This window comes from Carassius gibelio, chromosome B7 (genome assembly GCF_023724105.1).
Source record: "Carassius gibelio isolate Cgi1373 ecotype wild population from Czech Republic chromosome B7, carGib1.2-hapl.c, whole genome shotgun sequence".
NCBI classification, from domain to species: Eukaryota; Metazoa; Chordata; class Actinopteri; order Cypriniformes; family Cyprinidae; genus Carassius; species Carassius gibelio.
This window is the reverse complement of record NC_068402.1, coordinates 20569117-20594508: the sequence shown is the minus strand read 5'-3', so window position 1 is coordinate 20594508 and position 25392 is coordinate 20569117. Positions and strand designations below refer to the sequence as shown.

Genomic DNA, 25392 nt, shown 5'->3' with positions numbered 1-25392 from the left:
TTCAAGCAGGAAGTGAGCGCGTTCACGTGTGATTGTGTTGTTCTGTTTTGCCGCCTTGACGCAAACTTACTTCACTTACATAAGCTCTTAGTCAACTTTTATTCGTTTCGGATGTAAGCAACAGAGACAAATGATGTCTTCTGATACTTCCACTGTTGGGGGGATCCAGGGTTATCTCCTAAAGCTTCATTCATTCCTTGGAGAAACAGAGAGCAGGAACGCTGCTATAGTCTGCCATGACATTATTGGAGACTTGGGGCAGGAATGCATGATAACTAAGAATGAGAATGAACTGGGTAAGAACTTCATGCAAAAAGCATTGCGTTGTGTTTATGCAAAGTATAATTATTATTCATTACTTTTATGGATAGTTAAGCAAAATAAGATTAAGGGGCCCCATATTCAGCAGATCGACAGATATTTGAATTATCTAGTATTGGCAGCTTCATGCACATAGTTAGTTTATAAGTCGTATAAAGTTGTAACCTAAAGTAAAAATCACCTTTTAGCGGAAAATAACAACGTTGTCCTTAACCACAAAATAATGCGCATACAAAATAATTAATGATGTATAGGTATGTACATAAAGCAATCAGTAAAGTTGATCTTGAAATGTCAATATGAATATATTTTCAGTTTTACAGACGTCTTTGCTTTTTGCAAAGGAAGAGGGATTGCTTAGCTTTCTCCGGAAGTCTCTCTCTAAGGAAATGGTAAGAGGTGTTTACAAGCAAATTCTAGTAATGATACATGGTAAATCCTCTTGACATAATACACATTTACTATAAAGTTATAAAAACAAACCTTTCTCCACAGCTGCGAGATGCAAGAGTGGACATTATTAATTTTTTGGGGACGTTTCTGGAGAGAATGTCAGTCATTGTCCGAGGATGGGAGAAGAACTATGCAGTTGAACTTAAGGTACAGTACATTAAAACAGTAGTCGGCAGATTTCTTTCTGTGTTGGGGTCACGTTTTAATGTGCCTTTTTAAGCTTGTCTAAAATGGCATATCACATTTGTAACACTAGCTTATTTTGCATGGATAGGACATTTGTATTGTTGTCTACACAAAGGACAAAGCTGCAAAGTGCCGAAACCCTGCTTTAGATCTGCTCATCAAAGTAAGTTCTGTTGAACGTGTCCTGTAACTTGCCCTTGAGACTTATAGCCGGTTGGTTTAAGGTCTGCAAGGACAAAGATTTTCTTTAAATATCATTATACCTCTGACTTGGAGAATGAGGAAATGTGCTAATGAGATATTTTGCAATTTACAGACAAATAGTCTTAACACATCCTACAAATCTCTCTAGATACTGTATCTCACAAAAGACTCCAGTATCACCCAGGATCTCAAAGTTGGTGATATGTTCAACAAATTTTATGGAGAGTTATCTCAGAAGAGTAAGATACCTGATACAGGCAAGTTGAGGCTAATTATTGTCTTATTTAATTTTCTGTTTTAGCAAAAATATGTTGTCTTTAGTCATTTTAACAAAACTGATCTTATGATGCATTTTCAGTTGCATGTCAGAATACAAACGAATCCGTTAGCACATACTGTATGCATTATTGAAATAAAAAATTCCCTACCAACAGTACTGGGTTGCATTTATGAACTTCTCGGAGTGCTTGGTGAAGTGCATCCCAGCGAGATGGTCAACAACTCTGACAAACTCTACAAGGCGTACCTGGGTGAACTGAAAGGACAGGTAAAGATGTCCTATCAGCATCTGGATACGTGATCTTATATGTATGTATAGAAGTGCTAAAATCAATGGTTTTCAGATGACCTCTACTACAAAGGAACCAAAACTTCCTGTTGTTGCGGGATGCCTGAAAGGAATCACCGCTCTGATGGTGAACTTCACCAAATCAATGGAAGAAGGTGGGCATGTGTAGATTTACTGTCCTGAACTGGTCTCGTCCTACTGTTACTGAATGAGTATGCTCACTGCATTTCTTCAAACAGACCCGGTTACATCAAAAGAAATATTTGATTATGCGCTGAAGGCAATCTGTCCACAGGTAGGATTAATAAATGTTGTTAGTTTAGTCTTTTTGTGTAGTACTGTTCACATTTTCTGTCCAGGGCTCCCAAATACAAAATTTTCTTTCTTCTTTGCATCTCCAGACTGATATGAAACGATATGCAGTCATCTTTGGTGAGTGGAATTTTATATCGTCATGTTTTATGCAGTGCATCCTAAATTTAGCTTATGCATTGTTTTTTACTCTTGACAGCCGGTCTCAAACTATTTGCTAAGCATTCCAGCCAGTTTGGCAGTTGTCTCATGGATCATTATATGTCTATCTTTGATGTTATGTCCAAACATTGTGGACATATCAATGGAGAGCTGAAAAAGAGTAGTTACACAGCACTAGAGTCTTTCTTAAAACAGGTATTTTCTGATTATTGATTATTCAATCTATAAATGTTTTTTTTCGTGGCATGTTTAACTTGGTCATGATGACATCTTGTCAAACCTTTCCTATCGCTGTCGTGAAGGTAGCCACTCTTGTGGCAGAGAACATTGAGTTGCACAAGAGCAAGCTGAAGTACTTCATGCAGAAGTTCTGTGCTATCATCAGGACCATGGACTCCACTAATAAAGAACTGTCCATTGCTATCAGAGGATATGGCCTGTTTGCTGCAGTTTGTACATTTTAACAGAATATTAACAATAGTCTATAATCATTATAATCAGGAAGTCAAATAATATTACACTATTCTAGTTTTTTCTATTTTATGTTTATAGTTTTACATTTTTCTATCTGTGTTTGTTTGCCTCTAGCCGTGTAAGGTGGTGTGCCCTCAGGATGTAGATCTGATGTATACAGAGCTGATTCAGCGGTGCAAGCAGATGTATCTGACTGAGACAGACCGGGATGATGACAATGTCTACCAGCTGCCAAGCTTCCTCGACTCCATAGCTAGTGTTCTGGTGCACCTTGACCGGGTATGAGAAAGCTGTGCAATGCTCGATCTAATCCATTTGTTGATAAATTGGCATTTTAAATAAAGATTCAGTATGTAGGTCAGTTTTTAGTCCTCTGTTCTGTGCTACTGCTCCTAATAGGTCTGTTCATTGTTTTAATACCCCAGAAATTTAGTTTCAAGCGTCTCATGTCATAGAGTCAAATGATTATGGGCAGTTCTTCAGTATTTGTTGCTGTTGCCTTTCTTCAGTCTGTAGTTCAGCTGTTTTCACCGGACAGATTCTAATGTAATCTCTGTGACTGGATGCAGGTCCCTGAAGTGTACACTCCTGTGCTAGAGCGCCTCCTTGTGGTTCAGATGGACAGCTTCCCTCAGTACAGCCCGAGAATGCAGTATGCCACCTGCCGCTCCATCATCAAGGTGTTTGTAGCCATGGCAGTTCGAGGTCCGGTCCTCTGGAGTTTCACTAGTTCTGTGGGTAAGGATGTGAAATGGAGGTTAGCTTTGGCTGGTCTAAATCATGGTCAGATTTACTAGTGTTCACTTCACACTCTCCATTTCCTCAACAACAGTTCACCAAGGCCTGATCAGAGTGTGCTCTAAGCCAATTCCTCAGTCAGACGTAAGTGTTGAGCTTTTGCTTTTCTGTTCATATTGTGATTATCGTGATGTGATATGATATTTATCTGCCCATTAGGAGCAGAACATTCCTTCAGGTGCTTCTCAAACTGAGGAGGACTCCACCCTGGTGCGTTCTGGGAAATGGAAAGTTCCTTCCTCTAAGGACTACTTGGACCTCTTTAAGGGGCTTCTGGACTGCGAAAACCTTAAAGTAAGAAATTGTTATTGGGTCATTCCGTGTCAAATCAACCAAATTTCAGAAACTTCCCCGGCTCAAATTTCTGATTTTACTAATATTTTTTCTAAAGAAAGAGAAGCATGTATAGTAATGAAAGCCAAAATATTACATGTCATGGATGAATATTTACTGAGTAATCCACTCTTTTATAGAGGGGAGTCAAAATGGCATTTTTCGAGCTAATTTAGAGCCAATTTACAGGTTGCTTAAAATGACTTCAGAAAGATGGCAGCATCATAATGTTTCTTTTACACAGAGATTGATGAGTATTAGTCAAATCTGTTGACTTTAGCAATCTTTGTTGCATTATGTGCCAATGGTGACCATTCAAAAATGGGGATAGGGCACTTTTCAAGTTTCAAGCCTATAACTCAAGAAGTATTAAATATATCTTAATGCCCTTTTAGATTTTGTCTCTTAGCAAACATATCTTTTGGCATCTTAATTTATAAGGCCCTATATGGTTTGGTTTCAGAAATATTGCGCTCTCAATATGGCTTCTGGGGTAAATCGTTAAATTGACCATATGCACGATTACTTCCTGGTTTTAGATAAGCCAGCTCACTCATTTCCAGTCAACTGTACTGTGCTGTAAGGGGAGTGCCCTTTGCTCAGTTTCTCTACATAATCCATTCACAATTTGGAGAAAAGTTTTGTTTGTCTAAGAGGACCATGCGTCCATGCATACTGTTTCAGGAATGACAAACACAAATGTTAAATTTCACGAGTGAATCCGTTAAATCATGCCGCGAGTCATTGCTATGATTGACAGTAGCGATGGAATGAATCATCTGAGGAGCCTGTGTCAAAATAGAGATGTGCATTAAATAATTTAGATTAAATTCAGACTAACAAAACTACAGCGGCGATAAGTCTTTGTTGGATAAAACTTAAATTATGTAGTTATTATATTAAATCTAAACATTTCAAAATATTGAATGAATTATTTAATTGTTTAACCAACTTATTTGACCACAGGTATTTAAATATTTCCTCATTATAGGCTGTTGACTGGCCTTTATTTATTTAAATGACGTGACTTTGTGACTTCCTGTACTTTATACTTCGGTGTGATAAAGTACTACATTTGTTATAATATCTATTTTAAAATAAAACAAAAGAAAAACTAAGGAGTTTCATTTCCCTCTTAAAGGGTTAGTTCACCCGAGAATTAAAATTTGTCCTTCTTTTACTCATCCTCGAAGCATCCTAGGTGTATGTGACTTTCTTCTTTCAGAATAATATAATCGAAGTTATATTTAAAAAATTAAAATAAAATAAAGCCCCCCTGTTGCGAATCCATGCGTTTTTGAAAGATAAATATCCAGATTTCAAACGTAATAAACACTTTTTTTTCTGACTTATGCTGACTGTTGGGAACCGGAAGACGTGAAGGCAGATGCCGTAGTTCATCAGTGCGGCGTGGTTCATGACGACCGCGGAGAGAGAACAAAACAAAAGAAAACGCTGGTCACGAATTAAAGCACCAAACGAGGATTTGTAAAGAAAAACGTTAAAGTACATTTCCCAGAGGCGAACGCCATCCTCCATCATTCGCCAGCACGTCTTCTGCAACCCAAAATCAGCACTTATTAGAAAAAAAGTGTTTATTACGTTTGAAATCTGGATATTTATCTTACAAAAATGCATGGATTCGCTACAGGGAGCCTTTATTCACCCCCCGAAACCCTGTGAGGGACGTTTTAATACAGATGCGCACACTTTATTTTCACGTCTTACTCTGGAGCCTCATTGAGACTCCCCCTATCAAGAACTAGAATCTGAAAATATATTGCAATATCTTTATCGTTAATAATTCTTGAGTTATAGGCACGCAAACTTTGGAAAAATAATATTTATGGCACTCGGGCAGTTATGTTCAATGCAGTAGTTTTGACAGAAGGAAATGAGGTGCATCTCTAGTTTCAACATTATTCGTTCTTCAGACATTCCTCTTTAAAAGAAAAGAAGCATCATATTTTTGCAAATTGACTGACATTTGGTTTTTGACCACTGAAAATGTGTACAAATTAACAATTTACTCCTCGAGCCATATTGAATTTCCAAAATCTCTGAAACTGAAAATTCATGACATTTAATATTTTGGCTTTCACCACTAAATGTTCTGATTCTGATTTATCTTTATTCAGAAAAAATTGTTAGCAAAATCAAAAATTAGATTTTTTGTTGCTACTGTACAAATATGTTATTTGCTTAGAATGTGACCCTTTAAACACAAAAGTTGTTTAAGGTGTACTCTGGTTACTTTGTTTTGAAAGTTTAATTTGATGTGTTTTAAGGACACAGGATTCATGGACGGGGCTCCAGCTGCCAAGAACTACAACCTAAGAGACATAAACCGACATTTATATGATGCACTGGTGCAGTCAGTCATGAAGATTTTGGAGAAACTTGATCTTTCAGTGCAGAAAGTCAATGCAGCTGAGGAGGTACTGTTGCAGTGCTGCACCTTGAATCAACAGTAAAAATGTGGATGGTTAAAGAAATGGAGCATCAATTAAAAAAGAAAGATTACTTTTTAATATGTTTTGAGTAATTTGGCCAGTTGAGTGAAATATTTCTGCTTTTTCTTTGGCACAGAGTGATGCAAGTTCTGGATTTATGCCCTCATCTGACCCCACAGCAAACCTTATGCCCAACAAACCCAAAGACTTCATTGCCTTTATCAACTTGGTTGACTTTTGCAGGTGTCAAAACTCTCATTTCACTGGAACAGTCAGAAATCAAACAAACAAAACACACACGCTCTTATTTGTGCTCTTTTCGCATGAGATTGCATACATAATTATTGTTATCCTTTTTATAGTGAATTATTGCCTTCGAGAAAACCTGAGTATTTTACCCAGTGGATGTACCCCCTGTGTCATGAGCTTATTCTGCAATCGATACGTTTCCCTCTGGTCAGTGGCTTTTATAAGCTCCTCTCCCTTTCTATTGGAATTGGCAAGGAAATCCACTATTTTCAGGTATACACTTTCTAACATTTTAATGTCTTGATACACTTTGACAAAACCAGTCATAAAGCACCTATAATTTATAGGACCTGAAACAAGAGTCGAAAAGTGTTGGCGGTGGCTCAACCATGGAGAACGCCTGTTTTTCGCTGCTTGCAAAGTTTGGAAAGGAGGTGTGTTTTTAACTCTTTTTGGATGCTTGAACATTACAGTGAGCTTTGTTTCAGTCTTAAAGGATTTTTTTTTCCAAAAGAAAGTTTTGTTCATATGGCCGTTTATGATGAATGTGATGATGAGAAGTTTTTGTCATTTCCTCAGGTTTGTGTGCGTATGAAACAATATAAAGATGAGCTCCTGGCTGCCTGTCTGATGTTCATCCTCTCTCTTCATCCTGACATGGTGGCTCTGGATATCAAGGCATATATCCCAGCTCTGCAGGTTCGAAAATGAAAGCCAATTCTGTGATATTTTTGAATTAACGGCAGCTAGGTATCACATTCTGAAGTCATTCAGAAACTAACTGACACATGCTATTATAATGGAATGGGATATCATCATCTGTTGTCATTGTTTTGGTGGCAGGCTGCTCTGCGGCTAGGTTTGAGTCACGCTCCTTTAGCCACAGCGGCGCTGGATGCTCTGGAGTCCTGGTCTTCTCTTATTCCTGCTGCCATCATGCAGCCACACTACACAGACATCCTGCCACATTTAGATGGCTACCTCAAAACAATCACTAACTCAGGTCAGTTATTCATAATCTCCTTATATAGCTCCTAAATACTGTACTGTCAAAGAAATGTTCACGGTTTACTATTGTAAATTTACTTTGAAAATATCTAAGGGTCAGTGATTTATTACAGAATCCCTTTAGTAGATGTTTCAGAGTCATTTTTTAATTTTGTATTTCTTTTTAATCATCCTATTAGAAAAAGATGACGGCAATATGGAAGTGACATTTGTGTCGACGGGAAGTTCAAAAAGTTATGGAAAAGTCATGATGAGGCTTCTGAAGAAATCGAAACACTTTTCTGTGGTAATAAGACTGTTTTGTTATACTAATTGATTCTGAGATGTAACTCTGAAATATTATCGTCTATAACGATGGTTAATTGAGCGCTTTGAGAGCAGTGTTGTGATGTTCCTGTGCTCTTCGTTAGGGAGAGGAGTCTCCGATTGCGGCTGTGAGACGCAGGGTGGTTCGTCTGCTTGGACACTTGGGAGGACAGCTCAATAGGAGTCTTGTGACAGGTAATCACTGGCTTTTTTAAACATCCAGGACTTGTTAACTTTGCTTGTTTTTGCTTTATCTTGCTTAAAAACAAGCTCTTTTTAAAGTTTTCTCTTCTCCAACCCAAGCTGTTTCTGCGGAGGACATGATGAAGCGTTTTGTAGCATGGGACTGTGAGAAGAGGCTGAGTTTTGCCGTGCCTTTTAAAGACATGAAGCCTGAGATCTACCTGGACTCCTTCCTGCCACGGGTCACAGAGCTTGCACTGTCCTCCAGTGACAGACAGACTAAAGTAATCGTAGTCCTCAGTCATCTTAGTTTTCTTCTTATTGTTGATGAGGTTCATTAGGGTTTTCTTTATTAACCCAATAGATTCAGGCTGAAACTGATGGTTCTGTTTGGTGTGTAGGTGGCAGCGTGTGAGCTTCTGCATAGTCTGGTCATATACATTGTGGGAAAAGGAGCCCAGATGACAGAAGATGACAAGTCTGCTCCTCCCATGTACAATCTACACAGAAAAGTCTTTCCTGTTCTTCTACGCTTGGCCTGTGACGTCGACCAGGTCTTTTACCTTATATGTGCTCTTTAAATGTGATGAACAGTTTTTGTCCTTTGTCTGAGACTGTAAAGCAGTGGTTCTCAATCTTTTTGCATCTGAGGTTGCCCATGTAGGCCAAGATATTTCCTCTGTTATTCTCCTGTAATGATAAGACACCTGCTTCTTTTTTATAAAACATTTGAATTAAGTGTCTAGGGTGTTTCAATAATGAATGAATTAATGAATACACTTTTACTTTGTTATCTGAATTGTTAAAAACCTAAAAAAAAAAAGTTTTTCATGTTCATGGTTTATTATGTAAATGTTGTCCTCTTTCACCAGTCTATGTAACAGTCATGTGTAAGTTTGCCAAACATTGAAACTTTAGCACTTCTTCAGGTCACAAGGCAGCTGTTTGAACCTCTGGTAATGCAGCTTATCCATTGGTTCACCAACAACAGAAAGTTTGAGAGCCAAGACACAGTGGCAGTGCTGGAGGCCATTTTCGTGAGTAAACCCACTAGTAGAAAAAAGTTATTTTATTTGAAATTGAGCCAGATGTCTCGTAATTACACCTCTAAATTAGTTTTTTTAACATGTGCTGTAATTGTGTATGCTTGTGGTGCACAGGATGGCATTGTGGATCCGTTAGACAGCACCCTCAGAGACTTCAGTGGCACCTGTATCCAGGAATTTGTCAAATGGTCCATTAAACAGACAACCCCCAAACAGCAGGAAAAGAGCCCGGCCAACATCAAATCTCTGTTCAAACGTATCTACAGCCTTGCCTTACACCCCAATGTCTTCAAGAGGCTTGGAGCTGCGCTTGCCTTTAACAGCATGTACAGGCAATTCAGGTCAGTGGACGCATTAGATGGGCTGAATATAATGCAACACTCCAGCAGTATGGTCTATGCCATCTTGAGTAAATGTAAGAAATCTGTCTGTAGTGAATGCAAAGGTTATGCAGTGTTTATCCAAATATTATTTTGTTTCTCAGAGAAGAGAGCTCTTTGGTGGAGCAGTTTGTCTTTGAGGTGCTGGTGGTGTTTGTTGAGAGTCTAGCTCTGGCCCACTTTGATGAAAAATCCCTGGGTAAGAAACTAAACTGAACTATTTTCATTATCAAGACCTCTTGTTTGATGGTCATGCCTTTTATCTTGGCTTTCATATTGATATTTTCCTATGCAGGAACTGTCCAGCAGTGTTGTAGCTCCCTGGATCATCTGAAGAGGATCATTAAACACAAGGCAGACTCGCTCAATAAGAATTCAAAGAGACGTATACCTAGGTACACGTATATTTAATTGTCATAGTTTCCTTAGAAACTTAATTTAAAAATCAAATGAGTAATGTGAGTAAGGTTAAAGCGTATACATTTTGTGTCGCTAGCTGACAGACCTGTATTTTTCAGAGGTTTCCCTCCGGATCAGTCCGTGTGCTTGTCAGATGTGGTCATGTGGCTGCTGACCCAGTGTGGAAGACCACAGACTGAGTGCAGACACAAAAGCATGGAGCTCTTCTATGAGTTTGTGCCTCTGTTGCCAGGTACTGCCAGGAAATGTATAATGGAGGAAGTACAGTGGTTTTATTGCCAATCAGGGACTCTCCTCTGTGGAGACTATTGTCCTCCTTCATAATTTGGACATAGCATAACATCACTATATAAAGAAATGTAAGAGAACTAGCATGAAATGACATTGCCAAATTGTTCAATAGAGATTAAAATGAACAACTGTAAAATAAATAAATAAATCACTGGTAACATTTTTTGGAAAATAATTTTTTTTGGCCAATATCAGAATTTCTGGAAATATGTTCTGAATTATTTACTGTAATTTCAGTTGTAAATCAATACAGGTTTTGTAGAAAAGCTTGTCTTTACATTTTTGCATGGGTTTGATTTAGGTCACTTTTCACCCTATAACACTAGGATTGCATCAGAAATGAATATCAAAATTACCATTAAGATTCTTAGGAAAAACAAAACATTTTTTTTATTTAACTTGCAGCTTTATTTCAATATGAATACACAGTGTTTTCTTCTTTTTATTTTTTTGCCAGGTAATGCTTCTCCTGCAGCATGGCTGGATGAACAGGTGAAGCAACGTGGTCCAGGATTTCTCATTTCGTGTTTAGAGGGAGGCGGTTTACTCTCCCAGCCTACTTTGAGAGAGGTTGAAGCCCCCTTTACTGTCAGAGGCACCTTACAATGGATGGATCTGCTGCTGGCCGCTCTTGACTGCTATAACACCTTCACAAACATGCGCTGTATGCAACCCCAGAGGTTTCTGGGTGGGTGAAGCCACATCAAGAAATGCCTTAACATATATTGCTAAAAAAAATTCTATATCCCTGAAATGATCTGTAACTGTTAAATTAAGGCTATTATTGTCTGTCTCCCATTCCTCTCCTCATCCAGGCACTAGTGACAAGTCCAGCTTTTTGCCAGCGCTCCATTTCTTCCTTACGGAGCTGTCCATGCAGGACGTTCAAGCTGCCAGGGCTTGCTTCAAAATGGGTAATGCGGGTCAGTCACACTTCAGCCCTCGAGAGACAGAGCAGTACAACTACAACAAATGCTCCATCATTGTCAGAATCCTGGAGTTCTCCACCATGGTGCTGCAGAAATGTCCACAGGACCTCTGGAAGGTAAAACATGATAAAGGCAACATAATAAATTGAAAAACAAAAGATAGTGACCTTCATTATGTACTTTTGTGCTAAAAGTCTACCTTCAAAACATCCAGTGCCGCAATCAGAATGTTAAGACATGCTTCTCCACTTTCTCTTTAGGTGATGGAGCAAGATGTTTTCAACTCTTCTTTCTTCACACTGTTGGCGCTGACGGTGTGTGAGCCCTCTTCCGTTGGCTTTAACATGGCAGATCTGGAGGTGATGACTCAGCTGCCGGAGGTGTGCACTCCTTTGCTTAAAGCTTTGGCATCAACACCTTACAGGACACAGCTGGAGAGTGGCATTAGGAAGAGAATAACTGTACAGAGGTCTGTTCATTTTTTTTTTGTAGGTTTCGGTAAATTGTGTTGTGTGGTTTTGTGGTAGTTTCACCTACTCTTACGTGCATTTGAACCTGTTTGTTTATTCCCCCAAATCCATTTCCCACTTCTTTTTTTCATTTTGTCTTTATATTTTACATTACCAGTACAATTTAATTTTATTGATGGCATTTTTAAATGAACAGATTTATTGAGTGTATGGTTGATATATGAACTTCTTCATTTATGTGTGTCTTTTTTCGGCCAGTGTGGAGAAGATGTGTGCTATTGATCTGTATGAAGCAGATAACAGGGACAGTCATGCTAGCATGCATCTGTTACTCTTAGCCTGTAAGCAGCTTCACCAGTCTGGGCTTCTCAACTCAGTTCTACACAGTCAGGTACACACTGAATTAATGAATGTCACTGTAATTCTGTTCAGTCTACAATGATTACAATGACACCTAGGTTGTGATGTTTACCGTTTCTCTGTATAGGATGCTGGTTATGGTTGCTCTCTGGGCTCCAAACTTCTAACTAGTGTCTATAAAAGCATTGCTCCTGGAAGTGACAGGAAGTCTCTGCCCTCCATGGATGTTGGCAGCAGGAAGTTGGCAGACAGGCTTGTGCAGTTGGCGTTCTGTTTGGGTGATCAGGCACGTTGATTGATTTACAGTTAAAATAAGGGACTAAGACTTTAAAGATCTTTGGCTCTTCGTGTTTTTGTATGCATCTGTTTAATTAATCAACTCTTCAAAAATTATCTTTATTTCCCTCAACCATTCAGAGTGAACAGACTGTTGGGCTTTTGCTGAACACCATTACGCTCTCCGTGCCTCTCTCTGGCAGTCTGAATCCTCACTTCCTCAGCTTCTCTCACGGAGAGTACTTCTACAGCCTCTTTCAGACATCTCTTAATACTGAGTTACTCCGCAGAGTGGAGCACACCGTGCCGCTGCTGCTGGCTTCAGCCAACCAGAACCCCAGCATGGTGAGACTTCAGACTAGACTGGACTATGTTTTCTAAAAGCATTGTAAGCCTATGTAGATTGAAGAAACCACTGGCACCATTGATCCTATGATATGTTAGACCAGCGGGAACTGGAGTCCTGGTGAAGAAATACAACAGCAGGATAAAATGTACTAGCTAACAGTAAACTCTAGTTGTTCACTTATGGCTGAAACTGTCTATCTTGACATGACTGTTTACTGACATGCTCTTCTCTGTCTGATTGGGTAGATATATACTACAAATAAAGTGCTATTAAGAACAGCAAGACCATTTTGTGCATAAGCATTGAGATCTGAAAAGTTGTTTGACTGTCTCTTTAGGTTAGTGTGCTGCTGAACGGCATGTTGGACCATAGTTTCCGAGAGCGTTCAATCAGAAAATCCCAAGGCTCGCTATTGGCTGAAGAGGTGCTGAAGGGTTGGGATTTACTCAGGCCGTGGTGGGAGGGTCCTGCTGCCTCACCTGAGAGCAAAACTTCAGTCCTTTCATTGCTTGCCAAAGTGCTCCAGGTACCACATCAATTATATTTTATTTTTCTGTGCATGTTAAAGAGCCGAAATGGGTACATGCATGAGATTTTAATCGCATTTTTTCCACAGATCGATTCCTCCGTATGCTCCAATACGGATCACAAAGCATTCAATGGTGTGTTCACCACTTTCACTGCCCTTCTCACCGATATATCTATGCCATTAAATCTCAAGGTAACTTTTTTCCCAGCTTTACTCTGTATTTTTCAAATATGCACCGAAATCGTGCATTTTATTGCATGTTTTGGTTTATGGAGTATATATTTCTTCAATTCCTCTGATTTGTCTCTCTTCTCTTCATTTTCTGTAATTAGAGCCAGGCTCTGATCATGCTGCCCTTCTTCACTACATTACCCAGCATGCCCCTGGAGGAGCTCAGGAGGGCTTTGGAGACTCTGGTGGCTGCACATTTTCCTATGCAGTCGGATGAATTCCCTCGAGGATCCCTTCAGTGTAACAACTACATGGACTGCATTCGCAAAGTGAGATGCTCAAATGAGATATCATATACAAACGTTTATTCGGCTTAATGACAGTTCTACAGATACCATGATTTACTTTTTTTTTTTTACACAATTTCTTGAAATCAGTAAATTAACAACAATGACTTATTCAATAAGACAACATTATTCATGTTCTTTTTTTCAAAAGGATAATAATTGGTCGTTCATTTTGATAACCTCAGTTTCTAGAGGCCTTGCAGCTGTCTCAGAGTCCCGTCTTATTGAAGCTCATGGCTAGAGTTCTGTGCCGGGACAAAAAACATATCATGGAGGAGCTTTTTCAGACCTGCTTTCAAAATATTGCTCGCCAGTAAGTTCAAAAAGATTTCATCTTTGTGTCTATATTTACAGTTGCTTAGATTTATTTCTAATATGCATGTGTTGCATGTTATTTCTTATTGTCAGGTCTCAGTTGGAAAGACTGGTTCTTCTCCTCAGCTCAGTCTACCAGTCATTTCAAGCCAAAGACGTGCCTTCAAACTCCATGCTCATGGGTCTTATAGACCGAGTCCTGCTACCAATGGCCTCTCACTGCATCCCTCAAGCGCTCTCTCAGTTCTTCATTTCTAATATTGCTGATATGATGACTACTCTACAGGCACGCTTCACCAAGGTGACTTACATTGGGTTATTAAAGTACATTAAATATGTTTAGATCTGTTAAAATATAAAAACATGATGCGCTTTCATTCAAACATACTGCCATTGTGTGTTTTCCTGTCATGTGTCCTCTAGTCTGTTGAGTCAGTATTTGAGAGTCAGGTCATGATGAAGATCGGCTGTTATAAGCTGCTGGAGGTGTTATACTCTCGTCTGCCTAAAGAGGAAGTCTATTCTAAAAACTCCGCTATCAACCAGGCCTTCTGTGGCACAGGCGCCGCAGAAGGCAATGAGCTTTCCAAGAACCTTCTCAAGTATGCATTTTTAAATATTTTTTACCTTTTAAAAGCAGATATTACACTTTATATGGTCAGGCGATTCAACTCTCTTGTCCCCTTTTAAGTATTAAAGTATATATATGTATATTGTTTGGAAAGTTGTTTCAAGTCAGACAGGACATTATTTCCTTTCTTCATGCTGACTGAGAGGAATAATTCACCCACAATTAAAAATTATTCTGTGAAGAAACTCTTTGTATTGTATTTGAGCTATTCTTTTAAATATGTTTATAAGCAGTGCAATTAAGTCTTAGGAATCTGGAGAAAATGCTGTAAATGCCATAATTGTGGAGGTGATGTAATGTTTAATCGGTACAACACATGTCAGATCGTGTTTTGAGGCCTTCACTGAGAACATGGCAGGAGAGACGGTTCTGCTGGAGCTGAGGAGACAGTATCACTGTGCTGCGTATAACTGCGCCATCGCCCTGATCAGCTGCAGCTTCAATGAGACCAAATTCTACCAGGGCTTCCTCTTCACTGAGAAACCTGACAAGGTCTGTTACTGTGCCCACAACGGACACAACACGTACTCTGTACAAGCAGCGTTTATAATATTTGTTACATTTATTGTTTTCATTTTTACAGTGTAATTATGATATTTGTACATTCCTTGCACATTCCTAGTACAAGAGACTTATAACTTCAAGTGTATCCTTCTTTCTGATTGAAGTTGAACTTTTTTTCTATATTTGTAAGTTAATTTTGCTGTTTGTTTTTACCCCAGAATCAATTCATATTTGACAACCTCATTGATACACAAAGGGTGTACAACTTTCCTATAGAGATTGACGTAAGTAGAGCTTTTAAATGCGTTATATTTTTATTTGTTTTGTGTTGTATTGTATCATGTTTACTTGCATTTACAGGTTCCTATTGAGAGGAAAAAGAAATATGTCATGATCAGAAAAGAAGTGAGTGGAGAAAATGGAGGTGAGTTGTCTGAGGTATCTACAAGCTGGTTAACTACATGTTTAGAAACCTAAATGTCATCTATGAATGTTTATGAAAATGCATTTGTTGTCATGTATATTCCCGGGCGGACTGCTTTTATTGATGCTATCTGCTTGTTCTTTTTCAGATGCACCTGTATACCTCTCCTCTCAGTCCTACATGGCAGACAGCAGTCTCAGTGAAGAGATGAGTCAGTTTGACTTCTCCACTGGAGTTCAGAGCTTCTCCTACAACTCCCAGAATCCTTCAGGCGGGAGTGGCTCCAGCAGGACTCGGGTACGTCCCAGGAGAGATTAGTTGTGTTTTTTCTTTTGTAAACAGATGTTATAGTTTTTAGAATGTTATCTACAATTTGAATGCATAAGTGTCTGGGTTGTTAGGAGCGTAAGGAGCTTGTGTCTCAGGATGAGACTGTGGAGCTTGAGATGGATGAGCTGAATCAGCATGAATGTATGGCCAATATGACTGCACTGCTGCGCCACATGCAAAGGAACAACATCACCCCTAAAACAGAGGAGGTCAGTCGCAGCATGAACAGTTCTGCCTACATTTCAAGTCGGAGCACTTCTGAATATGTTTTGTTTTAGGGAGTGACACCTAGTGATCTTCCTCCCTGGATGAAGTTCCTGCAGGGGAAGCTGGACAATCCATCCACCCCGCTGAACATTAGACTCTTTATAGCCAAACTTATCATCAATGCTGAAGAGGTACTGCTTCAGAGGGTTCTCTTTACCTCTCTCTGGATTTATCGATATGTTTTGTAGGGTTTTTTTATTTTATTTGACATCTTTATGTCCAGATATTTCGTCCATATGCCAAGCATTGGCTGGGCCCAATGGTGCAGCTGGTGGTCTCCAGTAGCAATGGAGGAGAGGGCATTCATTTTATGGTAGTGGACATTGTGGTGACCGTCCTCTCTTGGGCCAGTGTGGCCACACCAAAGGTGTGTATGAGATGGTATTTGACTCATGTATTGATTCTCTGGGTATATTATTTTCTAATATTTGCTATGCATTGCACACATTTAAACATATTGTCTCTTTATTCCCTTGTCTCTCTTTCTGTTTAGGGTACCACAAGAGATGAGGTTTTGGCCAATAGGCTCCTTGGGTTTCTGGTTAGGAACTGCTTCGACTCCAAACGGGCTGTTTTCCGCCACAACCTGGAGGTCATCCGCACAGTTGTGGAATGCTGGAAGGACTGCCTCAAGATACCTTACGAGTAAGAAACAAATCGATCAAAGTACTTTATTATTTACTGTATTTTCCGGACTATAAGTCGCACTTTTTTTCATAGTTTGGCTGGTCCTGCGACTTATAGTCATGTGCGACTTATTTATCAAAATTCATTTGATATGAACCCAGAGAAATGAACCAAGAGAAAACATTACCATATTCAGCCACCTGTTCATTGCTCCTGTAGCCTACACTGAAAACATAGAGCGCCCTCTCGCGGCTGTAGACGGTAATGTTTTCAATTGGTTCATTTCTCTTGGTTCATGTCAAATTAATTTTGATAACTTATAGTCCGGAAAATACGGTATGTGATTCCATGATGACCATGCATTCCAACATAAGCATGCATAGATGAATGGAATGGATGCAAAATCTCAAAGATTTTTTTTCCGTTTCCTCCCATAGTTTGATATATGAACGGTTTGCTGGAACTGATCCCAACAGCAAGGATAACTCTGTTGGACTACAGCTTTTAGGCATTGTAATGGCCAATAATCTCCCTCCATATGATGCTGCATGTGGCATTGAGCATGACAGGTAAACATTTTGCTATGTTTATTTATGTATGTTGGAGATTGTGTGTGCGCGTGTGTTTGCATTAGTATTGAATTTATTATACAAATGTTTTTTTTTTCTGTAATTATAAAAATGAATTTAAAAACAATGTTGTTCTCTTACAATTCCTGTGTTACAGATACTTTCAGTCACTGGCCAACAACTTGTCATTCATCAGATATAAAGAGATTTACGCAGCAGCTGCTGAGATCATTGGTTTAATCCTAAACTACATGACTGAGAGAGAAAGTGTAAGTGTGCCTGTTTGTTCCTGCCAAATTGTATCCCATTTTTCATCTGAGATATTTTGTTTTATAATGCAGTATACATATTGTTGTAAATGTAAAGGGGATCTTTAGAAAGTATCCAGTAACCAACTATTGTTTTTCTTTGTTGTAGCAAAATGAAGGGCCCTTATTTAACATTACTATTACGAAGCTCATGGATTTGAGAAAGAAGGAGGTGGATGACAAATTTATTGTTTGCCTGAGCAAAGTGTCCAAACACTTCCCACCCTTAATGGATCGGTGAGATGAAAAGTCCATCGTTTGTAGTAAAGGCTTAATGTTATTTCTGTAAATAATGTTTGTCATCTTAATTTTCCACAGATTTGTAAATCCAGTTTTCTACTTGCTGCCAAAGCTGCATGGCATTTTGAAGACACACTGCCTTGAATGTGTGCTGAGTCGTGCTGATGTCATCCCGGAAATCTACCTACACCTGAAGACCAAAGGCCTCTCGCAGATCATGAGCCACAAGTCTGTTAATACTGCAGGAGTTCATTTAATTTCCTTGTGATTGTAAAATATTACAGAGAAACCCTCTTCACATCACATGCTGTGTCTTTCAGAGATGAAGGCCGGCAGCGGGTTTGTCTGGATATCATACATAAGATCCTGGCATGTCTGAAACCCCAAGAGCTGAAGGAGATTTTGGGAACCGTCACAGCATTTGTGTCTCACCCTTCTCCTGTCTGCAGAGAGAGAATGTATGATATCCTGATGTGGATCCAGGACAACTACAGGTAACCTCGTCTTCTCCAGTCCCGTTTCACTCCTTTTCATCATTCATCACAAATATGACTTTTGTTGTTCATTTCCTCGGTCTAATGTGTTTCTACTGTTTTCATGCCGTTCTCTCAGTCTCCCAGATTCTTCTTTGTTGTGGTATTTTTTTTGTTTAACAGTTGAATGTTTTACATTTTATTATTTCATCACACATGTACATTCTTATTCAAATGTTTCTGGTTGGTAAGATTTCTGTTACCTAGCTTACATTTATTTGAATACAAATACAATAAAAATGATTAATTTGTGAAATATTATTAGTTATTTGTAATTTATTCCTGTGACAGCAAGGCTGAATTGTTAGCAGTCATTACTCCAGTCTTCAGTGTCACACGGTCCTTCAGAGATCAGAAATGTTAATTTGGTGCTCAACAAACATTTGTTTTTATTAGCACTGTTGAAAACCGTTTTGCTGGTTAATATATTTGTGGAAACCGTAATTAATTTTGTAAGCATGTAAAAGATCAGTAAATGTATAAATGCATCTGTGCTAAATAAACCTCTCTATATATTTTTTTAAACGTGCTGAGAGTTAGCGCAAACATTGAAACCGTAGTGTCATCATGATGTGTTTGCAGTGACACTGAGAGCATGGAGGACAGCACCTCTGTTGAAGTGCTCAGTGCAGCCAGAGAAACTCTCCTCCAGGGGCTGACAGATGAAAACTACGGCTTACAGTAAGCATTGTAGTTACCTGCTATGATCATTTTAATTTCACTTATTTTTTTCATAATTTTAAATGAAATTAAATCTGAAGTTTCTCACAAATCAATCTCAACACAAGTATTTTCTCGGGTTCCTGTGTGATTTCTCTTTAGGCTTTATGTGCGTAATTTCTGGAGTCATGAGAGCCGTTTACCTCCAGGCACACTGGAGCGCATGCTTGTGGTGCTGAAGTCACTCTATTCGTCCCGCATTGAAGAACAGTTCCTGAGTCTGGCCACTGACCTGCTTCTGGAAATGACCAGTCGCAGCCCTGACTTCACACGCAACATCTTTGAGTTCCCACTCTCTGAGTGCAAGTTTCAGGTAACAAATGTTGTGTATTACAGCATTGAAAAAAAATCCTATTTACATGCTGTTTATTTTCCCTGGGTCTTTAAATCACACCTAGTATTTGGTTCATTTAATTCTAAGTTGTTTCTCAAGACCATAATTCCCATGCTTTCTGTTCTGTTCGTGTATTCCAGGACTACGCCATTGACTCTAACTGGCGTTTGCGGAGTACGGTCCTCACACCGATGTTTATGGAGACCCAAGCCACCCAGGGATCTGGCACTCAGGGTTCAGAGGCCACAGGAAGTCAGGCCGCCACAGTGAGAGGTCAGATCAGGGCCACACAGACGTCCCTGGAGTTCTCTCAGACTCTGGCTCCTGGTGCAGGTACTTCATGAACTTCAGTTCTTTCACTTATTTATTATTATTCAGTTGGATTTTGTAACAGCAGACTCCGACTGGTCTGAAAAATGTGAGGAGAAATTTAGTGTAGGTTGACTAAGGACACTTCAGGTTTCTTTCAGTGTTCAACCATTTGTTTTTCAGGACGCCGTTCAGCATACAACTGGTTAACCGGGAGTAATGTAGACACACTGGCTGATTATTCGCTTTCATCTGATACTTTATCATCACTCCTGGTATTTGACAAAAAGAGATCAGAACGGCCCCAGGCTGCCTGGAGAGCCGTGGGTGCAGGGTTTGGCTCTAAACGCCTGACCGCTGCCAGTGACGAAACAGACAGTCGCAGTGCAGGTGAGACAACTAAACAATACATTTGATTTGAAATTGATTCCCGACAATTCGCCATTAAAGGTTTGACTTGATTAGCATCAAGCACTTCCACAGTGAAACTCTGGTTGGTTTTCACACAGCGGAGCGGGAGCGCCGTGCAGACATTCTGAGGCTCAGGAAGAGATTTCTAAAAGATAAAGAGAAGGAGAGCATCAGATTCGCCAAGAAGGAAATTCAGTCCCAAAGAACTCAAAGGGTCTGTCTTCTTTCATAGATAGGCATGTGTTTTATCATTTATGCTGTTTTTGATAACAGTCTGTGTTCTGCAGGAAAGAAGAGCAGATTTGAAGATCCGTCAGGATGCTCAGGTCACGCTGTACCGCAGCTATAGAGTTGGAGATCTTCCTGATATTCAGATTCAGCACAGCAGCCTCATCGCCCCGCTACAGGCTCTGGCACAGGTGCACTGTGATTCAGGATCATTTTAACGACACGTTTGAAAGTAGTTTTCTAAATACAGACACATTTATAACCATCGTTTCTTGTTTAAATTTGTTTTACAGAGGGATGCCACACTGGCGAAGCAGCTGTTCAGTTCACTGTTTGCTGGAGTGCTGCTTGTAATAGGATCCAAGCCTAATAAAGAAACAACTTCCATTTTTAAGGATCTAGTGCAGACCCTGAACACCTTCCTCAACAAGAGCACTGTCTACTTCCCTCCATTCATTTCTTGTGTGCAGGTGTGTGTGTGTGTGTACACAGTACAGTGACAAGTGTGTTTATAAACTAATGGAAAGCAAGAAAAGGGTTAAACCACTGGTCTCAAACTCAGTTCCTGCAGGGCCACATCTCTGGACAGTTTAGCTCCAACCCTAATCAAACACACATGATCCAGGATTACTTCCAAGCTTCTAGTGATCTGGAGATGTGGCCCTCCAGGAATTGAGTTTGAGACCACTGGGTTAAACAGAGTTATTGTTTGCTTAATCTTATTCAGAAATTTGAACTCTGAAAGTCTTTAAATTGGATTATTAAGCTTTTTAAGTGTATTACTAGCCCTGATGTAAGTACATTTTCTATATAACAGGACATGAGTTATCATCATAAGGCTCTTCTTGGTGTTGAGCCGGCTCTCGTCAGTGCCAGCTGTCTGGCCAGTCTGCAGCAGCCCATGGGCATCCTGTTACTGGAGGAGAGTTTGCTTCAGGGCACTGGAACGTCAGACGAACCTCCTTCAAAACGAGCACGGGGCAAACGAGAGCTGCCACCTGACACAGAAAGATGGATCCACCTCGCCAAGTAAGATCAAACTCCCTCAGAAATGTGTGAAGTGCTCGTTGGTTTTCATGCCACAGCCTCAACAGTTCTTCTCTAATTTATACTACTGTGTAGACTTTACAGGTCTTTGGGAGATTACGATGTGGTCAGAGGAATCTTTAGTGGCAAGATTGGCACAAAGTCAGTAACATTCACAGCCTTGCAAGCAGAGGCAAAGAGTGATTATGCTGAAGCTGTGAAGCTCTACAATGAGGTACTGATGTGTGTTATCTCGGTCACAAACACAATATGGGAACATAAACCTTGTTTTCCTCCTTCATCTCCTCTGAAATGATTTTGTGCAGCAGTGGTAGCTACAAACTCTTGTCAGTGTCTTCCTTTTCCACTTTTATGACAGATGGCAACCAGTGCAATACTGGAGAACTCCCTTGTGGTTGCCGTCAGTGTTGCTATTTTGAAATGCAACTGTTAGAGAATTCAAATTTATTAATATCTGTTATTTATGCAGTGCTAGTGTTTTTTTTTTTTTTTTTTTTTTTTTTTTTTTTTTTACGTATCAGAACATGTATATGAATTTCTGTAAATACAAATGTATTTACAAAATAAAAATGTACACTGGGCTGTATAGCTGACCTAATTGTAATGTGCTGTTTTGATTAAACAGGCACTAAACAAAGAAGACTGGAATGATGGAGAGCCCACAAACACAGAGAAAGATTTCTGGGAAATTGCTGCCCTGGAGGCCTATAATCACCTGACGGAGTGGAAATCACTACAGTATTGTGCCACGGTCAACATTGACGACAGCTCACCTGTCAAGCTAGAAAATATGTGGACAGAGCCGTTTTATGTGGTACTACAAGTCATTTTGAGCAGTTTCACTTTTGCCTATTTTGCCATGAATCATCAGATCATCTGAAATCATGCCCATGATCAAATAATATTTTATCCTACTGTAATTGCTTATGTTTTTGTCTCTAATAGGAAACGTACCTGCAGTACATGATGCGCAGTATGTTGAAGCAGCTGCAGCTGGGAGAGAGATCTCAGGATCTGCTCAGCTTTGTTGATGCTGCTATGAAGAAGGAAGAGCACAAGATCATCATGGAGACCCATTACAGTCAGGAGCTGAGTCTGCTGTACATCCTGCAAGAGGACTATGACAGGGCCAAATACTATGCCAATAACTGCATGCAAGTCTTCATGCAGGTCAGTTTTGAGAATAAAGAGCAAATCAATTAGTTGTTTCACAGAAAGTATGCATTTTTAGATGGAGTGTTACATAGGCATGCAGACAGACACAAACACAGACTTCTGTGTCTGTTTGTCATTGAATAGTTTGAGATCTGACCTGGAGGAATGGAGGGCTTCAGAAATGCAAATACCTGATTTTTTTCCTGATTCTTGGTTTTATGTAGAACTACTCAAGTATTGACCCACTGCTGAACCGCAGCCGTCTGACAGTGCTACAGTCCGTCCAAGCTCTGACAGAGATCCAAGACTTCCTGAATTATATCTCAGGAGAGGGTGAGTAATAATGCAATTACGCAAAAATAGTAAATTATGTAAAAACACAACTAGCCCTAAGTATGCCTACTTGTATTAGTACATAATACATTACATGTATTTAATTAATATTGCTTGGTACTTATTGGTGTTACTGCATGGTAACAGCATCACTTTAAAGTGTAACTGTATATGTTCTTAGTCTCGGTGGATTCTCTGAAGTTCATGATCAGACGGTGGACCAGCCGCTATCCGGATGCTAAACTGGACCCCATGAATGTTTGGGATGACATCATCACATCTCGGTTAGTCTGGTCATTTACAACACCTTACTGGGAATGCAGATTTCTTTTTGCCGTTATAGTGAAGAAATGGTTCGCCTTGAAATGTCTATAATGCTATACAGCTTAATTGTGGAGAAATTTGCTTTCATCTTTGTTTTTTAGTTGTTTCTTCCTGGATAAGATTCTGGAGAGGCTGACTTCCACCCCTGAAAACAGCATGGAGGTGGATGGTGCAGAGCAGACGAGTGGAGAGGAACTCCGAGCGCTGGTGAACACCTGCAAGTTCAACATGAAACTACAAATGGCAGACAGCGCATGGAAGCAGGTGCTCAGGCTTCACAAATATCAGTGTTGGTGTCTAGATCATATGTTTGTGTATAAACCACAGAATTACAAACAAGCTGAATGTAATGTGTTAAAATTGTTTGACAGAATAATTTTCCGGTGGCATCTAAGCTGTTGAAGGAACTTCACCGTGATGCAAAGACGGATGATGCCTGGTTGGTCCGCTGGGTCCACAGCTTCAGCCGTTTCACTCACAGAAGAAGCGCTGGACTGGGATCTGCTGAAAAGATTATCGCTTTGCTCAAGACTGTTCCACTTCTGAGTATGAATGATCCCCTTTTGTCATTTCACATCTTTTCAACGCCTGAACCAGGCTTACTTTTCATGTTAAGAGTTTTTGCTGAAAGCAAGTTTAGGTTAAAAACCAGGTGAAAAAACAGTTTATTGAGCGATTTTCATGGTGGCTACATGATTTTACAGTTGACGCTGGGAGACAGAGTGAAGGCTCCTCTGCTCGAATGCTCTGTGACCAGAAGATCCTTCTGGGCAGCACCTATGACCTCATGGCCAGAGCTGCGGATCGCAGTCCTTCTGCTGTGGAGACTCTCGGGGAAGATAAAGTACAGAGGATTCTCCAACTCTCAGGGGCCTCTTCCATCACACAGGTGATGAGTTACTGAGGTTGTAGCGTTTTGGGATATACACCACAGATTGGATAATTGCTATCGTTTCATATAGGCTGATAAAGAGATGTTTAGCTTTGCATTGAAGCTGCATATTTGTAATGTCCTCAAATATGAAAAAATCCAGAAATGGCACCGTTGTATACTACCGTTCAAAAGTTTGGGGTTGGGGTTTTTTTGTGGGGGGGTTGGCAAAAGAAGTCAAAATAATATTATTACTATTTAAAATAACTTTTCTTTTGCCTTTTATTTACTTTACTCCAGTTTACTCCATTACTCCTGTCTTCAGTATCACATGAACATGTTTATGCTTAATGTTTTTTGTGGAAACTAATACTTATTTAAGATATTTAAATGAATAGAAAGTTCAAAAGAACATTTTTAACATTCAGATGGCCTTACTGAATATATATATATTTTTTTAAAATCTTACTCATCCCCAACATTTGCACTGTAGTGTACATGTTTGCACCTCTTTAACTGGGCAAAAACCCATGCCATCTCTGAAATCAAAGTTAGATTCTTACAGTTTGTACACAAATGATTAATTGTAGCATATACAGATTTATTAAAAAGCAGTTTTGATAATTGCGGGTGTTATTTTCCTGCTCAGGTGGTTGAGGGTCTGCAGATGCAGGCTCTGGAGATGTTGCGAAGTGCTGCACGTAAGGCAGAAGAAGAAGAGCAGTCCTTCAGCCAGCAGCATGTGAACACACATGGTATTGTGGAGGCCTACATGACCTTGGTCAACTTCTGTGATCGAAGACTGAGAGAGAGCGAACAGAAAGAAGAAGGTGAGGCACTAGTGCAGCACCCAACTGTTCTGGTAATTCTAATAGAAAGTTCAAACGAATGTAGAGCGCACTGTGAGGATTTGTGTCTTTTTGTGATTCGGTGCCTTCAAGTATTGGGTTGCAGGTGAAGTTGAATGTGCTTATAACAACACTTTTGATGTTTGACTCTAGCAATCAGTTCTAAACTGCAGCCCTTGCCTGGACATGTAGTGAAGATGATGCTGAAGGCACTGAAGCTCAGCTCAGTTGAGGCCAGGCTCAAATTTCCTCGTCTGCTGCAGCTAGTAGAACTCTACCCTGCAGAAACCCTGGACCTGATGGTCAGAGAGGTGAGGGAAGATCATTTCCTTGGATTTTAGGTCTCAAGTACAATAGAGTCAGCCAATCATTACAGCAAAATAAAGCCTGATGCAAAGCAGAAATCAGTGTCCAGAAGTGCTGAAGCTACTTAAATCAATATTTAGAGATTAGATATTTTAAAAGCTAAATCTGAAGGTATAAGGC

At 39.7% G+C, this 25392-nt stretch overlaps 1 protein-coding gene across 1 annotated transcript in view; it reads left to right on the top strand.

Annotated features, from left to right (window-relative positions):
- prkdc (protein kinase, DNA-activated, catalytic subunit) overlaps positions 1-25392 on the top strand; it is a 29313-nt gene continuing 3921 nt past the window's right edge. The window contains exons 1-73 of the mRNA XM_052562409.1: positions 1-296; positions 637-713; positions 817-921; positions 1049-1123; positions 1313-1421; positions 1599-1711; positions 1788-1887; positions 1972-2027; positions 2134-2164; positions 2244-2401; positions 2509-2655; positions 2795-2959; positions 3250-3418; positions 3513-3562; positions 3638-3772; positions 6100-6249; positions 6401-6507; positions 6627-6786; positions 6861-6947; positions 7093-7212; positions 7357-7516; positions 7701-7807; positions 7932-8022; positions 8131-8294; positions 8412-8564; positions 8940-9047; positions 9171-9397; positions 9541-9635; positions 9732-9831; positions 9955-10088; positions 10605-10835; positions 10963-11192; positions 11337-11545; positions 11805-11937; positions 12034-12192; positions 12324-12527; positions 12869-13057; positions 13148-13252; positions 13393-13560; positions 13764-13891; positions 13987-14194; positions 14317-14495; positions 14848-15016; positions 15247-15312; positions 15389-15452; positions 15601-15749; positions 15854-15991; positions 16061-16180; positions 16273-16416; positions 16543-16694; positions 17114-17245; positions 17403-17514; positions 17663-17790; positions 17872-18021; positions 18114-18287; positions 18909-19007; positions 19149-19359; positions 19521-19713; positions 19873-20079; positions 20199-20314; positions 20388-20519; positions 20622-20798; positions 21146-21357; positions 21451-21589; positions 22001-22189; positions 22321-22545; positions 22755-22863; positions 23045-23147; positions 23289-23451; positions 23559-23733; positions 23892-24076; positions 24708-24888; positions 25060-25217. Of these exons, the coding sequence (XP_052418369.1) occupies positions 131-296; positions 637-713; positions 817-921; positions 1049-1123; positions 1313-1421; positions 1599-1711; positions 1788-1887; positions 1972-2027; positions 2134-2164; positions 2244-2401; positions 2509-2655; positions 2795-2959; positions 3250-3418; positions 3513-3562; positions 3638-3772; positions 6100-6249; positions 6401-6507; positions 6627-6786; positions 6861-6947; positions 7093-7212; positions 7357-7516; positions 7701-7807; positions 7932-8022; positions 8131-8294; positions 8412-8564; positions 8940-9047; positions 9171-9397; positions 9541-9635; positions 9732-9831; positions 9955-10088; positions 10605-10835; positions 10963-11192; positions 11337-11545; positions 11805-11937; positions 12034-12192; positions 12324-12527; positions 12869-13057; positions 13148-13252; positions 13393-13560; positions 13764-13891; positions 13987-14194; positions 14317-14495; positions 14848-15016; positions 15247-15312; positions 15389-15452; positions 15601-15749; positions 15854-15991; positions 16061-16180; positions 16273-16416; positions 16543-16694; positions 17114-17245; positions 17403-17514; positions 17663-17790; positions 17872-18021; positions 18114-18287; positions 18909-19007; positions 19149-19359; positions 19521-19713; positions 19873-20079; positions 20199-20314; positions 20388-20519; positions 20622-20798; positions 21146-21357; positions 21451-21589; positions 22001-22189; positions 22321-22545; positions 22755-22863; positions 23045-23147; positions 23289-23451; positions 23559-23733; positions 23892-24076; positions 24708-24888; positions 25060-25217 (10434 nt within the window). The 5' untranslated portion in view covers positions 1-130. The remainder of the gene's footprint in view (positions 297-636; positions 714-816; positions 922-1048; positions 1124-1312; positions 1422-1598; positions 1712-1787; positions 1888-1971; positions 2028-2133; positions 2165-2243; positions 2402-2508; positions 2656-2794; positions 2960-3249; positions 3419-3512; positions 3563-3637; positions 3773-6099; positions 6250-6400; positions 6508-6626; positions 6787-6860; positions 6948-7092; positions 7213-7356; positions 7517-7700; positions 7808-7931; positions 8023-8130; positions 8295-8411; positions 8565-8939; positions 9048-9170; positions 9398-9540; positions 9636-9731; positions 9832-9954; positions 10089-10604; positions 10836-10962; positions 11193-11336; positions 11546-11804; positions 11938-12033; positions 12193-12323; positions 12528-12868; positions 13058-13147; positions 13253-13392; positions 13561-13763; positions 13892-13986; positions 14195-14316; positions 14496-14847; positions 15017-15246; positions 15313-15388; positions 15453-15600; positions 15750-15853; positions 15992-16060; positions 16181-16272; positions 16417-16542; positions 16695-17113; positions 17246-17402; positions 17515-17662; positions 17791-17871; positions 18022-18113; positions 18288-18908; positions 19008-19148; positions 19360-19520; positions 19714-19872; positions 20080-20198; positions 20315-20387; positions 20520-20621; positions 20799-21145; positions 21358-21450; positions 21590-22000; positions 22190-22320; positions 22546-22754; positions 22864-23044; positions 23148-23288; positions 23452-23558; positions 23734-23891; positions 24077-24707; positions 24889-25059; positions 25218-25392) is intronic.